General features: G+C 31.8%; 1 protein-coding gene and 1 non-coding gene across 9 annotated transcripts in view; one reads left to right on the top strand and one right to left on the bottom strand.

The window, feature by feature from the left end:
* EML5 (EMAP like 5) overlaps positions 1 to 15,891 on the bottom strand; it is a 200,746-nt gene that overhangs the window by 123,022 nt on the left and 61,833 nt on the right. For all 8 annotated transcript variants that reach the window (XM_031952379.1, XM_031952380.1, XM_031952381.1 and 5 more), the window contains 4 exons: positions 14,524 to 14,691; positions 13,619 to 13,725; positions 5,778 to 5,896; positions 4,432 to 4,618 (listed from right to left, as the gene is read on the bottom strand). In XM_031952379.1, the coding sequence (XP_031808239.1) occupies positions 4,432 to 4,618; positions 5,778 to 5,896; positions 13,619 to 13,725; positions 14,524 to 14,691 (581 nt within the window). The remainder of the gene's footprint in view (positions 1 to 4,431; positions 4,619 to 5,777; positions 5,897 to 13,618; positions 13,726 to 14,523; positions 14,692 to 15,891) is intronic.
* Positions 437 to 542, top strand: LOC111720339. The gene has a single exon (XR_002770058.1). It is a non-coding gene; the product is annotated as a U6 spliceosomal RNA (small nuclear RNA).

Raw genomic sequence — 15,891 nt, 5'->3', positions numbered from 1 at the left:
TAAAAAAAAGAAAGAAAAACAAAATATAACACTGGCTCAATATAAAAACAAAGAAAAAAAGATATGAAAAGACAGAATATTATGATGAGTGGTTGGAGGACAGATGGATGACAATGAGAAAGAAATAAAGGACTACTCAATATTTAGAGCTAACGCTTACCAAAGAAATAAGATGACTAGTACTGACTTCTAAGAATTCACACAGACAAGAATTCTAAGATGCTGCCAGGAATCAAAACAGCAGTGCTAAATATTATAAAGAACTGGGTAAGGGACTGAAGAGTTTAGGTACATGAGTGCTGTTTTTATCACCACTGCTAAACAAAGGCAAAGGTTTCAGCAAAGAAAAATAGGACTTCCAGTCAATGATTAAAATACAGGAATAGCTTCCAGGCCATAGATATCTAATAAGGGCTAGTAAGCATGTATTTGCCCTGTATTTTCTTAGTAACACACATACTAAAATTACAACTATAAAGAGAATGTTAGCAGGTTCCTTGCACAAGAAGGATCTACAAATTCACAAAACACTGCACATAATATTGGAAGCATCGTCACAGTAATACTATTAGTGCAACTGTGGTTCAACTATTCTAAAAAGTAATTTAGGGATGAAAGTGGAATCAAGATGAAAGAGAGTAGCAGTACAGTCTAGTTTTCCACCACATTTCTTCCACAAAGCTCTGGAAAATTCTGATTAGAAAAGCTTAAAAAGTCACAGTGGAAATTTTCATAACCCAAGCTGGCTTAGGGAGATATGGAGAGGTCTTTGGAAAGTGGGAACAATATCTGGCCAGGCATGCCAGTGAATATTCTAGCATCCAAGGTCTGAAAAAAGATAGGGCAAGAAGCACTGAAGTACAAAGATCTCATTAAGAAATTTTAAAAAGTGCCACCTAAAAGCTCTGCTGTTCACTACTCAAGTCTAGGTCACAGATCCAGGGCAGAGGGGAGTGGGTAGCAACTGACTTCTTCCTACCATTGGCATGCCAGTGAGAAAATAAGGACAAAACCTGGATGTATATGTAATGGAATATTACTGTGTTGTAAGGCAACAACAAATTATTTAAAAAATTATTATGTACCAAGAGCTGTGATAAATGATATAAAAAACAACAAATAAGAAAAATTCTGAAAAAAGTCATGAAGAAACTTTTATGAATTGAAAGCAGAACCAAGAGCTCAATACATATCTAATAACAATGACATCAAAAAGATACCAAAATACTGTTGAACTGAGATGAAATGCAAATGGAGAACAGATACATAAAACATTGTCTTCTTGGTAAGAAATTGCTACTTGAGGTTAACAGATATTATGAATATTTGGTAGAATTTAGTAGAATCCATCTGGACCTGATTCTTAAGCTCATTTACGGTACGTTTTATTATTCTTTTTCTAAAAAAAGGTTTATTTAGATATTCTATTTCCTTTTCCATTAATGTAGGAAATTCTAAAAGCCATGTTTAGATATTTTATTTAAACATAAAACTGTAGGTTATAACTTTAAAATAACAAACTAAATAGCATTTTTTTCCAAAGGAATAAAATGTCATAATATCTGTTAACATATATTATCTTACCTAAGCAATAGATATTCTCCAACACACATTTTGTAAATAAGTGAAAAAATATATTCTCATTTTGTATTAGTCAAAAAAGCACATTCTGACTTATCATAATAGAAATGATAGAAACTCATATTGGAAATGAAGGAAAGTGATGTTTTTCTTTGAACATTCTTAAATAATTTTACATCTTTTAAAAAATTATTTTTTCCTCAACAGTTATTTTTCCAAATACATATTAAAGATATTTTTTCAACATTCATTTTTGTTAGATTTTGTTCCATATTTTTCTCCCTCCCTTCCTTACATTCTCCCTGCCCCAACAAAACAGACAATCTGATATTAGGTTATACATGTATGATATTTTTAAACCTATTTTCATATTTGCTATATTGTGTGAGAGAAATCATACCAAAAGGGGAAAAAAAATATGAGAAAGAAAAAGCAACAGGAAAAAAGTTAAAATATATGCTTCAATTCACATTCAATTCAGTCCCCCTGGTTCTTTTCCTGAAAGTGGATAGCATTTTTCCATCCCAAGTCTATTGGAATTGTTCTGAATCATTTTGCTGAGAAGAGATGTGTATCATAGTTGATCATTCCCAGTTATGCTGTTACAGTGTACAATGTTCTCCTGATGGTGCTCATTTCAGTCAGTATCAGTTCATACAAGTCTTTCCAGACTTTTCTGAATTCAGCCTGCTCACCACTTCTTATAGAAGAATAATATTCCATTACTTTTGTATATCATAACTTATTCAACCATTCCCCAGTTGATGAGCCTATTCAATTTTTTTTGTCTTTTTTTTATTTTATTATATTAACTTTTTATTGACAGAATCCATGCCAGGGTAATTTTTTTTTTTTACAACATTATCCCTTGCACTCACTTCTGTTCTGATTTTTCCCTCCCACCTTCCACCCCCCTCCCCTAGATGACAAGCAGTCCTATATATGCTGAATATGTCCTAGTATATCCTAGATACAATGTATGTGTTCAGATCCAAACAGTTTTCTTGTTGCACAGGGAGACTTGGATTCAGAAGGTAAAAATAACCCAGGAAGAAAAACAAAAATGCAAACAGTTTGCATTCATTTCCCAGTGTTTTTTCTTTGGGTGTAGCTGCTTCTGTCCATCATTGATCAATTGAAACCGAATTAGGTCTCTTTGTCAAAGAAATTCACTTCCATCAGATTACATCTTCATACAGTATTGTTGTTGACGTATATAACGATCTCTTGGTTCTGCTCATTTCACTTAGCATCAATTCATGTAATTCTCTCCAAGCCTCTCTGTATTCATCCTGCTGGTCATTTCTTACAGAACAATAATATTCCATAACATTCATATACCATAATTTACCCAACCATTCTCCAATTGATGGGCATCCACTCAGTTTCCAGCTTCTAACCACTACAAACAGGGCTGCCACAAACATTTTGGCACATACTGGTCCCTTTCCCTTCTTTAGTATCTCCTTGGGGTATAAGCCCAGTAGAAACACTGCTGGATCAAAGGGTATGCACAGTTTGATAACTTTTTGGAGCCCATTCAATTTCTAATAATTTTACATTTTTATAGATAAATTAAAAGATTTGAGCTACCAGACTGCTTTAATTCTGTATGACCTCAGGTAAAATATTTTCAAGAAATTATTCAAAATTATAAATAGAAAATAAAATATGGATGAATACTGGGACATTTCCTATAATAAGTTCTTAAAGTTAGCCTCATTTCTGAGTTTTTGGGGGGCAATAGTCTGAAAAGAAAAAAGTTTTTCCTAAAAGATGACATAATTTTATATGGTAGAAAGTGAGTATACTCAACTAAAGTAGAAATAGTTTATATATATATATATATAAACCCATATATTTAATCTGCCTTGCCCTATAGTTAAAAGGTTTTGCTTTTCTAAGATTCTATATGTATTATCTTCACAAATATATAACAGCAGGAAAAAATATGTACATTTCTCAGTCCATTGGGATCAAAATGATAGGTATGAATAAAATGGGGTAAATAAATTTTTAATTTTCAGATATTTTTAATAAGTATTTGTATAAAAAATTTGATGCTTTTTGTTTTTAGAATATAATTTTCCCCCAATATATCTTTGCTAACCTCAAGTAGCAATTTCTTACCAAGAACACAACATTTTACGTATCTGTTCTCCATTTGCATTTCATCTTAGTTCAACAGTATCTTGGTCTCTTTTTGATGTCATTGTTATTAGATATGTATTGAGTTCTTGGTTCTGCTTTCAATTCAAAAAAGTTTCTTCATGACTTTTTTTTCAGAATTTTTCTTATGCTACTCACTCTTTTCAAAGTTACTTTGCTTTTCTGTCCTTCCAACTATGTGTAGTATGGTTTTACATGTGAATATACATACACACATATTTGTATCTAATAGTATGCCTTCTCTAGAACAGGGTGAGGAGGGAAAATAAAAGTGCACAGCAGCAAAGAACAAAAAAAAAAAATTGGAAGGACAGAAAAGCAAGTAACTTTGAAAAGAATGAGTAGCATTTATAATGTGTTTTTTAAAAAAGTAAACAATGTGAAATGGAAATTAATGTTTTTATATGGAATCATTTTATATAAAATATGCTTTTCTGTCTTTTTATATTTAAGTTCAAGTAATAAAAATTAATTTTAAAAAATGGCTTTCAGAAATAAAAATAGAAGTTGTTTCTGTTCTAAAATTTGTTACATTAAAAAAATTCCATTCTGAAAAGACCTCAACTCTTCATGTTCACATTTCTACAAAAGTAGAAATTACAGAATATAAAAATTTTAAAAACAAATGCATTAACGCATCTCTTTCACACAGTCACATCATTCCTGAAATATCTAACTTACCTGGCCTGTTGCCACATAGTCTTTTAAAGGATGAATTGCCAGACAGAGAATGTCATCATCATGACCCAGATAAAATCGTTGTGTATTCTGTTGTCGATTATAAATCACACCCACAGCTGCAACATGGTACACAATTTCACCAATCTGAGTGTAAAATAGATTACTTCGACAATCATAGCCTCTGTAACTAAAAGAGAAAAAAGAATCAAATATATTAAACTGATACTTTAAAGAATCCACATAAGTTATGTATGTTATTATATTATCTAGGTTTAAAATGATTGTTAATCATTTTAACATATTACTATGTCAGGCACAATAAACACCTATGAAACAAGAGAAGTAAGAAGTACTAAAATGCTAAAAGTAACAGATTTCTATCTGTACCAAGTTTCTTTAGCATAAAGAACCTAATTTATATATAATATGCTTAATTATTGCAATACTATGCATATACTAAGTAATATATAAAGAACTTTCTAAGAATTATAATTGTTTAAAAAAAACTAAAGCAATGGCTGAAAGACCATTTTGAGATATTGTAGAGATAGGATTTTTGCTTCAAGTAGGGCTTAGACTAAACGATCTTTTAGCTTTCTTTAAGCTCAGAAATTCTATGATTTTGTGAATGTTTTCCATAGTTGCAGTGGAGAAAAATCTTTCTACCCCACTTGCAAATTCCTGGCCACACAACTGACTTTCTGATAGAAGGATCTCTGGCATTTATGTGTTTCTTAAAAGCATACACAGAACTGACAAGAAATCTCAGAAACAATTATAGTCAATTAAAGGGAAAGAGTTTTTCCCTCATCATGAATAATAAAATCTTTCCATTTTCTCTGAATTAAATCCAAAAAAGTATTTCTTTGTATAGTTTTTTGATTCAGTGTCTTTCTAGAGAAATGTAGAAACTATATAATATATATAAGTACTTAATTATGAGATAAGAAGAAAAAATGCTGAGTACAAGTACATAATAATCATGTTCTTCCTAGGTCTCAGATAGTCTAAGACTCTAGGTTCCTCTGTAATTGCACTCGTTGCATGCAATTCAAGTCAGAGCTTCATTTTGGAAGTAAAATGACTTTTTGATTATGAGAACTAACTCATAAACAGATAAAATGAAAACATTCCAACTTCATTTAATTTCTAGCTTATGATTCCTGACAGTTATGCTGGCACAGGATTAGTTCTATGAATTATAAAGTAACCCAGCTTATATACATTTAAGGCCCCCTTGTCATTGCTTATATTTAATTTGTTTTATCCTGCTTACAAGCAGCTTTCCTACTTATGTAAACTCTTAAATTTGTAACAAATATTTAAAAGTCTAGATACTCTCTTACCCATGCACAAAATGTAACCGTATACTCTGTCCTGGGGCTTGTAGTCTTCTTTTAGATGTAGCACTTTTGTGTTTCTCTCTGCACTGCTCTTTAAGTTGAGGTAGATCTTCTTTGTAAACCTTTTAAAAGACATATATAAACATATGTACACATGTGTGTGTATCTATGAATAAAATTTTCATTTCTATTATGTAGTAAGAGAAATACCAATACAAAGTGTATTATTCATTATCAGTGAAAAGATATCTATTACACTATCCTATCAAATTCTTATCTATTCTACTGGACAAAAATAAGCTATTTCATTAACTTAAATTTTTCGACTAAAACAGTTTCCTTGTACTAGTATGATTAATGTAATAACAGTTGATATTTATAGAGTACTTTGAAGTTTGCAAAGTACTATTACATATACTACCTCAATTTATTCTCATAACAATCCTGTAAAGCTGGTATAAATTTTTCATTATTATCCCCATTTTTCAAATGAGGAAATTGAAACTAAATGAGGTAAAGCAATTTACCTGTCATCACCTAACTAGAAAATATAAAAGCAGAGACTAAACACATCTTTAATGACTTCATTTTTAATCCTTGTCCCACTAGAACACGATGATTAAAATTATATTATTAAATTATTATAATTATATATGTATAAACTAGTGTATATGTGTGCATGTATGTGTGTATAGATATATGGTATATAAATATACACACAATTTCAGTGTGTTTATGATCACAGTGATTTGGTTATTCTACATTGCCTCAATGAGAGAGATCATAACCTAGACACACATCTGTGTCTTTCCATCAGTCTTGCAGAGAGAACTCTTTCCAATAGTCTGAGAGTTTTCCCACAGCCCTTTTTAATACTTATTGAGTATATACAAGCTATCCAGAGGTTATTTGTCACTGTTGATAAAAGACTGGTTTATTTCCTCTATTCATACATCTCTTGGATGGCATCTTTTACCATCAGAGGTTCTTAATCTTTTTTGTTTGTTTTTGTTATGGACCACAATGAAAATCTGGCGAAGTTTTAAGTTCGTTTTCTCATCAGCATGTTTTCTTTAGCAGAAATGCTAAGTTTCAGTTAGAAGTTAATGAAAATAAAGTAACTTTTCCCCCCATCAAAATTCACAGATCACCTGAGGAATACCCTATATTTAAGAAGCTCTATTTTATGCTACTCTTGTGTGCAAATCATTACTGGTATTTGGTATCATTTAGAGCTGCTATGCACTCAACTGTCCTTTTATTATCATTAAATCAAAATCATTAAAATGATTTTTCTGAAATTTGTGTTATATGATTTTGCCATATACCATCTCAGGAAAAATAACATCATAAAAGATATTTATGTCTCAGGGAGAACCTTGGGTATGCTAAATATGTTGGATACTTTCCCAAATGCAATCCACAGTACTCTCTTTTTCCTAGTCAATTCTGAGCTTAGCACACCATTCATTTGCAATTTTTATCCCAGATACAAAAGTATAAATGGACCAACTTCACATCACAGTCCAGACAGAAACTATTCTCACCCAATTAAATTTTTCAAATGCAGATTATTAGGCCAAGCTTTTAAATTGTTATAAATCTCATTTAAGTGGCTTTATAACATCTTTGAATATGATGTGATTAGCACAATATCATCTATAATTACAAAAATTACTAGCATATATATGGCTGGCAAAGCACTTTTATAAATATCTCATTTGATCATAACATCACAGAAGGTAGTTTCTATTATCATCACTCCATTTTATAGATGGGGAAACTGAGGCAGAACAATTAAGTGACTTATTCACAAATCATGTAACTACCAAGTGGCTAAGGTTGAACCCTTTTTTCTGATTTCAGGTACAGCTCTTTATTTACATCACCTAAAAGCTTCTAAAATCTCTGTGAGTCTCTCACTTTTTCCTATAGGCAACTGATCGTTTTGTTTCTGTACTAGATACCCCCATGGCAATTACAAACATCTTTGAAAAGTTTTGTTGTTTATGCTTTCCTTAATATTAATAATCAGAAACTTCTGAATAGTCAATAGTAGTCATTCATTTAATTAATTTTAAGATTGGGTCAACTTAGCTCACCAAGACTAGAATGTGCAGGAAACAGCCTAGGCCCAAACTCACCCCAGAACATCATGGAAGTCATGACCCACTCTATTCTAACCTAGGCTTGTTCATCTCTCCTTACAGTTTGATAACTCTTCCTAGGAGTTGACCATATTGGTGCCAGAGTTAATGAAGATACCTATATAGGTCAAAACCTACCGTAGTTTACGACTCAGCTCAAACAATACACTAGTGTCAACTTACTCTGTAAAAGGGATTGTAGATATACTTCCCCAAGTCTAACTCTAGCTGGTCTATAAGCATTTATTACGTGCCAAGTACTGTACACAAAACTATGTCTGTGAATGCACCTACTAAGGAATTTAGTGTAATCTTAATATAATGGAGGAGAACTCTGAAGGAGTATTTGACTTAGCAAATTAAAGAGTTTTCCCTTTTCAAGACAATGAAGTGTCATTCCCCCATCCATCTCCATACCCTCCCTTACTATATATTAGTTACTTTTTGGCACCTTGTTTATGACTTTGCTCATGACAGTGTAAGCAATTTGAAGCCATGAGCTGTCATTTCTTACCTTATATTCCCAAGGCTTAGAAGATCCCAGAGTCATAGTAATTGCTTGGTAAATCCTCTATCTACATATCTACCTATCTAATAAAGAGGAGGATCATGTTTTATTTTTTCTTCTTAGTCAATTATAAGACCACAAAAATCTTTTATTACAGGATATTATATGCAAAACTATTCTTTTTTGTATTTCAGTGAAGTATAAATTCGGTTTACTGATATGATGCAGACGCAATTCATTAGCAAATATTTTGTAGAAATGAGAAATTACATAACTTCACTTACTATATTCTCTTGATGTCTTCTTGATCAAATTTTCAGTAGTAATAGAAGTCATGATTTAAAATGTTATTTTGCATTATGAATTAAACACCAAGAAAGAATATCTCACTATTTCAATATGCAAAGAATAAAAAAAGAGGATTATTTATGTTTGTTAAAAAAAAAAAAAAAACAACTGTCCTGTTCGTATTCTTTTTTCTGGACTTCCCTCTCTATGTACTTTTCAATGCTACTGGTACTTTTTTTTTTCCAAACATAAAACCACATACCAACATAAAACCATAACAATACTATTCGTATTCAATATTTTTCTCTTTCAGATCTCTTGATAAGTCATATGAATATGAATATAATGGAATATTATTGTTTTATTGGAAACGATCAGCAAGATGATTTCAGAGAGGCCTTGGACTTAGAAGAACTGATGCTAAGTGAAGTGAGAAGAACCAAGAAAATATTGTATACAACAACAATAAAACTATGTAATGGTCTATTCTGGTGGACTTGGCTCTTTCCAACAATGAGACAATTCAGGCCAGTTCCAGTGGTCTTGTGATGGAGAGAGCCAGCTGAATCCAGAAAGAATCCAGAAGATCAAGAAAAAAAGCAAAGAACAAAAAAAAGTGATTTTTTTTTCTTTTTGATCTGATTTTTCTTGTGTAGCATGATAAATATGGAAATATGTTTAGAAGAATTTCACATATTCTTGGTACCAAGAAGGAATATATGTCTTCAAAAGATAACAATTTAGAGTTTGTTTGTTTTTTTTTTAAACTCCCTAGTCTTTCTGTAAAGGCATAAAATAGGATAAATACATACTCAATCTAGAGCCCAGAACTCTAGTCTGACTTTATATTTGATTGATTTCCCCAACATTCCCTTCCTTTGAATCTATCCAGCAGCTACAATCAGCAGTGGCCTAGATTAAAGAGCAAGGGTATTATAATTAAGAAAGTTGTTAATACTGCATACTTGGAATAGGTGTATTTTGCTAAAATGATTGTAATCAGGAGAGCTTTGCATTCATTCCCTAAATAAAGCTGAATAAACCAAAGGAATTTCCCAAGTGCACGAGCAAATCAATCAGTGGTCAAACAAGACACCTCTGTCAGCAAGATTTTAGAAGTAGGCCAATTCTCACCAACCATCAGTTTCCTAATTATTACAACATAACTAATTTCAGCGATTGTAAAGATATTTAATATGTATTATACCCAGTGCCTGCCTACTTAGTTCCTAAACATATAATTCATGACATAATAGCCTTGAGGATTCTGTATAGTATATCTTCAGTCTTTTGTTTTCTAGTTTTTAACATTTTCCAATATATTTTTCACTGTCTTCTGATCTCTTACCTCTACACTAAAGTCTCAGAGTTATCAAAGTATATATCACATATACATAACATATAGCATATATAAACATATATCTATACATATACATATATATTTCTTTACTTTCCCATTCTCTGCAACAGGTCATTGTGACAATGATAATTATAGCCAGCATTTAACTCTCTAAAGCAGGGGTCCTCAAACTACGGCCCACGGGCCAGATGCAGCAGCTGAAGATGTTTAACCCCCTCGCCCAGGGCTATGAAGTTTTTGTTTTTACTATAGTGCGGCCTTCCAACAGTCTGAGGGACAGCGAACTGGGCCCCTATTTAAAAAGTTTGAGGACCCCTGCTCTAAAGGTTACAAAATGCTTACATATTGCATTCAATCCTTGAGATAACCCTATAAGATTTTATGCCATCATACACATGAGGAATCAGATGAGAAAACTGAAGCTAACAGAAGGTAAATGCTTTGCCGAGGATTATACAGGTAGTATCTGAGGCTGGTATGAACTCAGGTCTTTCTGTTTCAAATCCAACAGTCCATCCATTACAACACCAAGATCAGAGATCTAGAGAAAGAAGAGATTTTGATGGGGGGACTTGTAGTCCAATTCTGTCATTTTACAGATAAATAAAAGGCCAAGGAAGCTCAATGACTTTCCTGAGGTCACTAAGGGATAAGCATCAAAGATAGACTACTAGTCTATGTCTTCTGATTTCAAAGCCAGTGTTCATGCCACTGTACCATGCTGCATTGTGTATGTTGATTTATATATCATTAAATTTCTTCAACAGTCTGTTTTGCTGATGTTGTTCATGAACAACAAGGTAAGACTCCCAAACCTCCTGTGAAAAGATGTTCCTTGTTATCTTTCAATGAATAAAGAAAATAATTCCACCAACTCTTTGATGTACCTCTTAAAGGTTAAATTGTGGTCTATCCTACCAAATACTTTTTAATATTGCATTTATTTCACACATATATTTTGTTTATCCACTATCCTCATTTGTTTTACTATCACCACTACTATTATGCCCTATCACAGCATTCCATACATATTTAAATGAGCAAAGGATAGTGTTCCTATTTTGAAAACTAAATGGCATTTTGGCCATTACATTCTCGGCAGCAAAATCAAGTTGACACTTATAAGATGTGATAGCATCATAAAAAAGATGGCCAGATAGTGACCATTACAGAAATTTTCTAAGTCAGGAAATTTTGAATAATCATTGAAGGTATTTTCTTAAGAATATGTCCTTTACAGACAGACATTTTGAATAACCTCCTGATCAGACTTCTTGAAATAATTTTTAGAGCTAATAAATTTGTTTTCTCCTTCAGGGAGAACTGGGTGTTTGAGAGTCTTTTTCTGTCCTTGAAGAATTATTAACCTCTTAATTATAGTTTGAATGGTCTTCAATTTTTTGTGCATTTTTTTACTAGAGTCTTCTCATTCATTCTTCATTCTTGATGAGGATCAATGACATCACAAGAGCAACGTTTTGAGTTTACACAAACTGGATTTAAATGAGACAGAGATGCTCAAAGTGGCAAGACAAAAGTAAAGATGATTGGCAACAGCTCTGTATTCAATGGATGACTTTGGTGTTTGATTTAGAAAGTCTTTTCCAGACCTCAGTTTGTCTATATCACAAATGGATTTCTTTGGGGTTTTATTTTTATCTGTGGAAACTTTGCTATTAACCCAAGAACAGATCACTTGCAAAACATATTTAGGAGTTTCACGATATTTTCATCTTCTTTGTCTGATTCTATATTTCATGTCTAAAGGCCTTGATATTTCAATCATAAAATTAAGCAGCTAGGCACAGTGGATAGGAGTACTCAGCCTGGAGTCAGGAAAATATTGAGTTCAAATCCTTTCTCAGATACTCTCTCTAAGTATGTGACTCTGGGCACATCACTTAACTTCTATCTTCCTTTTCACGTTTGTAAGTGGAGATAATAATAACACTTTCCAAATCCTGAAGCTCTATGCAAATACTAGCTATTACTATAAAACTATTGGTATAATCTCAAAAAACCTAGAAAAATAGTCAACTGCTTCGACATTTTCAAGGATTCTGTACTGCTTTAATTGAACTGCTTTTAAAATTCAATGCCTCTACTTAAACGATATCAATTTTCTCCAGGATATCAGCCTTGAAATAAATGGTTGCATCAATAACAACTGACACTCATTGTCCTTATTAACTATTTTGTATATGTTCCTTTTCATCAAAGTATTTACTGAGTAGCAATATGAAAGAAGGATGGGGGGAGAAATAGCTCACTTTCAGCTTCCATGGGAGCACTGCTAAGGATGGAATCACACTAAGGACCATGCTTCTCTTTAATTTAAAATTCTTTATATCTTCTGGTTTCACTTACAGCAAGAAGGTCAGTATTAGTATAATTCAACTCTTCCAAAAATATGTCAACTAATTTGTTGCTGGACAAAGATCTCAAATTTTTAAAAACCAAAGCTCAAATTACCATTTATGGATGAATTTAATACTGTATTTTTTCATACCTTCTGCCTCCTTTTTCCTAGTCTGTCACACATTACTATCTGAGTGGAACATAGATACATAGTACTGTAGATAAGTTTTAGTTCTACTCTATTTCACAAGTTGCAAAGGACAAAGATTTCATCATCTAACAGCCAGACTACTAGTAATGAACCTCTCTCTACTCAGTCCAGCCAATACGTGGTCAGCCAATATAACTTGTTGCCAGGACTATATACAAAACAGGCCTGGTTCCAGCTCCGCGTAACAAAGTGCACCCTCTACCCCCCCCCCCCCCCCAGGATAAACTCATTACTTCAAAATTCACCACTAGGATGCTAAACACAAGTCCTGATTGACTTTACCTCTCTTCTCTTTTGAAAGAGTTGGAGGATGGAGTATCACACTCCTCCCATTACTTTCCTATACAAATAGAAACTGAACTCTCAGAAGATTGATTTCATTTTGCATCTGGTGACCTTTATGGTTTCAACTCCACTCAAAAAGACAATCCTTAGCATCTGGTTCCTGTTTACATACACACACACACACACACACACACACACACACACACACACACACACACACACACACTGTTTTCCTGATCCCTTTTGTGTATTTATTTCCCTTTGCACTATATGCTCACTGAGGACTGTGATTGTTCTGTTTTTTTTTTGTTAATTGTATCCCCAGTGCTCAGCATATCATAGACACTTACTAAATGTTTATTTGGATTAGATGAATTCTTCTTTAGAAATTAGAACCTAAGCAGAAATTTTGTTATGCTGTCATAGTCATTAAAAACCTATAATAAGGCATCCAAGTTGAATTTTTATGGACATTTTTTATAATATAATATGTTACAATATTAATATATGGTATGTCATGATAAGTAAATAATATTATATTACTAGTAAATACAAGAGACAGTATGTCTAATAATGAAAGGATAACAAAGACAAGAAAAATATAAAGAATAATATTGAAGTTAACAAAAAGAACTGGGAATTAAATTTTACAATTGAAAATGTTCATAAATGAAAAGGGAAAATTACCTGCCGATGATATGTGATCTGAGTCTCTTGTTCAATTTCAGAGTCCAGTTCTGGAACATCAGACTGATCTGAATCTGACTCATCACTATTAGAGTCAGCTAGACTTTCTGTAATTTTTGAAAGGCATTTATATATTTTTAAAAGCCAATTTTAATCAAGTAATATAAAGTAATGAATAACAACTAGTCAAGTAACAAAAAGATACAAGGTATAAAACAATCAAATAAAGTTATCTATCCGAAATTATACAAACATAAGATGCCAATAAATTATAATCTTCCTCTCCATTCACTAGAAATTCAATAACTCTTAAATCCCTTAGTTACCCACTGTCTGGTGACAAATTTAATACCAAAATTTAAATTGATTTACCCTATAATGAAAAGAGAAATAGCTCCAAAAAACAAGGAATACTCATTTTAAAGAATATTCTTTTTTTAATATTACAGATTTTTATTTACTTTTTTGGGGGGTAGAAGGCAATTGAAGTTAAGTGATTTGCCCAGAGTCACACAGCTAGTAAGTATTAAGTACCTGAGGCTACATTTGAACTCAGGTCCTCCTGACTATAGAACACCAGTCCTAACTGTCCCAAGAATATTCTTTTATCAAAAAATACTGAAATATTTACCCAGAATAAATTATCTTTTTGAATACTCTTACAAAAGTTATTTTCTCATGATTCAGTAGATAAAATGTCCCTAAAACAACCTTGCCTTTTACTTCTCTGTAATGTCTAAAACCCCATATTTATAATAATAATTAATATTGCTTAAATTATGTTATTAAATCTGTTTATTTTGGAAATATCAAACAATTATTGATATTATTTTTGAAGCTAAACATGTGTTTGTGTGAATATTTTTTAAAATTGTGTGTAATATTTTAAAAAATAAATAACTAACCTTGTGGTGCTATATGAAGGGAATCCTTTAGTTTTCTCTCGGGAATAAACTTCCACTGAAAGACAGAGTGATCTGCTCCACCAATAGAAATAACCCACTGATAATCATGTGACCATCTAACATTGGTTATATGAGCTGAATGACCAATGTATTTTTTAAACTTGGCTCCTAAAACAAAAATATATATTTAAACAAAGTATTTTTCTATACAATTATGCAAAGACCAGTTTAAAAAAAAAAAAAAGCAGGTACTATATCCATGTAACATTGACCCTCTTTCATGTCTCCCATCAATTCTGCTTATCTTCAACTAGTGATTCAACTGACTAAGTAAGATGCTAGTTAATAAATGAAAAAGTTTTAAACCTTTCCTCTGTTGATTTATAAAATGATCAGGAAGATTAACTTAAATTGTCACTTTTTAAGGAACTATAGAGTCATTTAAAAATATTTATTATTGATTCATTAACATATTTTTATTGAGTACCTACTACATACTGACCATAGTACTCCATCTCCAAGCTATGCTGCCTGTACTCTGACCTTTCTTTTACTCCCACCAACACTGTTCGAGAGTCTTGTATCTTGGGCTATGAAAGATATAAAACAAATGTAATACGTGGTCCCAGTCTTAAGCCACAATTCTTAAAATAGAATCTAGGGACCTTTGGCAATTCCCAAGACTCTTTTAAGAGATCCACGTAGTCAAACTTATTTTTATAATGATACTAAGACATTTTCATTTCTAATATAGTAAATATTGCTGGATAAAATCCACATAAACCAAAGATTTTTTTAAAGTCCCCAATAATTTTTAAGAGTATAAAGACGTTCTGTTAACAAAAAGTTTGAGAACTCCTGTCTTAGAAACTAAGACTAAAGGATTTGTTCTCAGTTGATAAAGATAGTATATAACTATTAAAATCAAATCAAACTTCTAACTCTAAGTAGGGTATTCTTCTTGTAACAAAATGCTATTTCTCATAAAATTTTGCAAATAATGAGCAATGATCTGATGAGGGAGACAACACATAGGAAACAATTCATGAACAATTTTCTAATCTATAAAATAGAAGTACTACATTATAGCAGGTGTTATGAATATCAAATGAAGTAATATATATAATCACATGCTTTGAAAACCATAATGAACTATATAACTATTGATATCATTATTACACTTTCTTCTGATTTTTTAAATGCATTTCATATTATGGAATTAATATAAATATCTTCTTAAAATTTATAGCTAAATGTCAGTTAGCCAAAAATAGGAATTGGAAGAGAGTATTTTTATGTAAAATTTGGGGATTAAAAATTAAACAGAATTTTTTCTTTTAACTCTCATTGAAAATTTTCTGTTTTTCT

Source organism: Sarcophilus harrisii, chromosome 2 (genome assembly GCF_902635505.1).
Source record: "Sarcophilus harrisii chromosome 2, mSarHar1.11, whole genome shotgun sequence".
NCBI classification, from domain to species: domain Eukaryota; kingdom Metazoa; phylum Chordata; class Mammalia; order Dasyuromorphia; family Dasyuridae; genus Sarcophilus; species Sarcophilus harrisii.
This window is presented reverse-complemented; position numbering and strand designations above follow the sequence as displayed.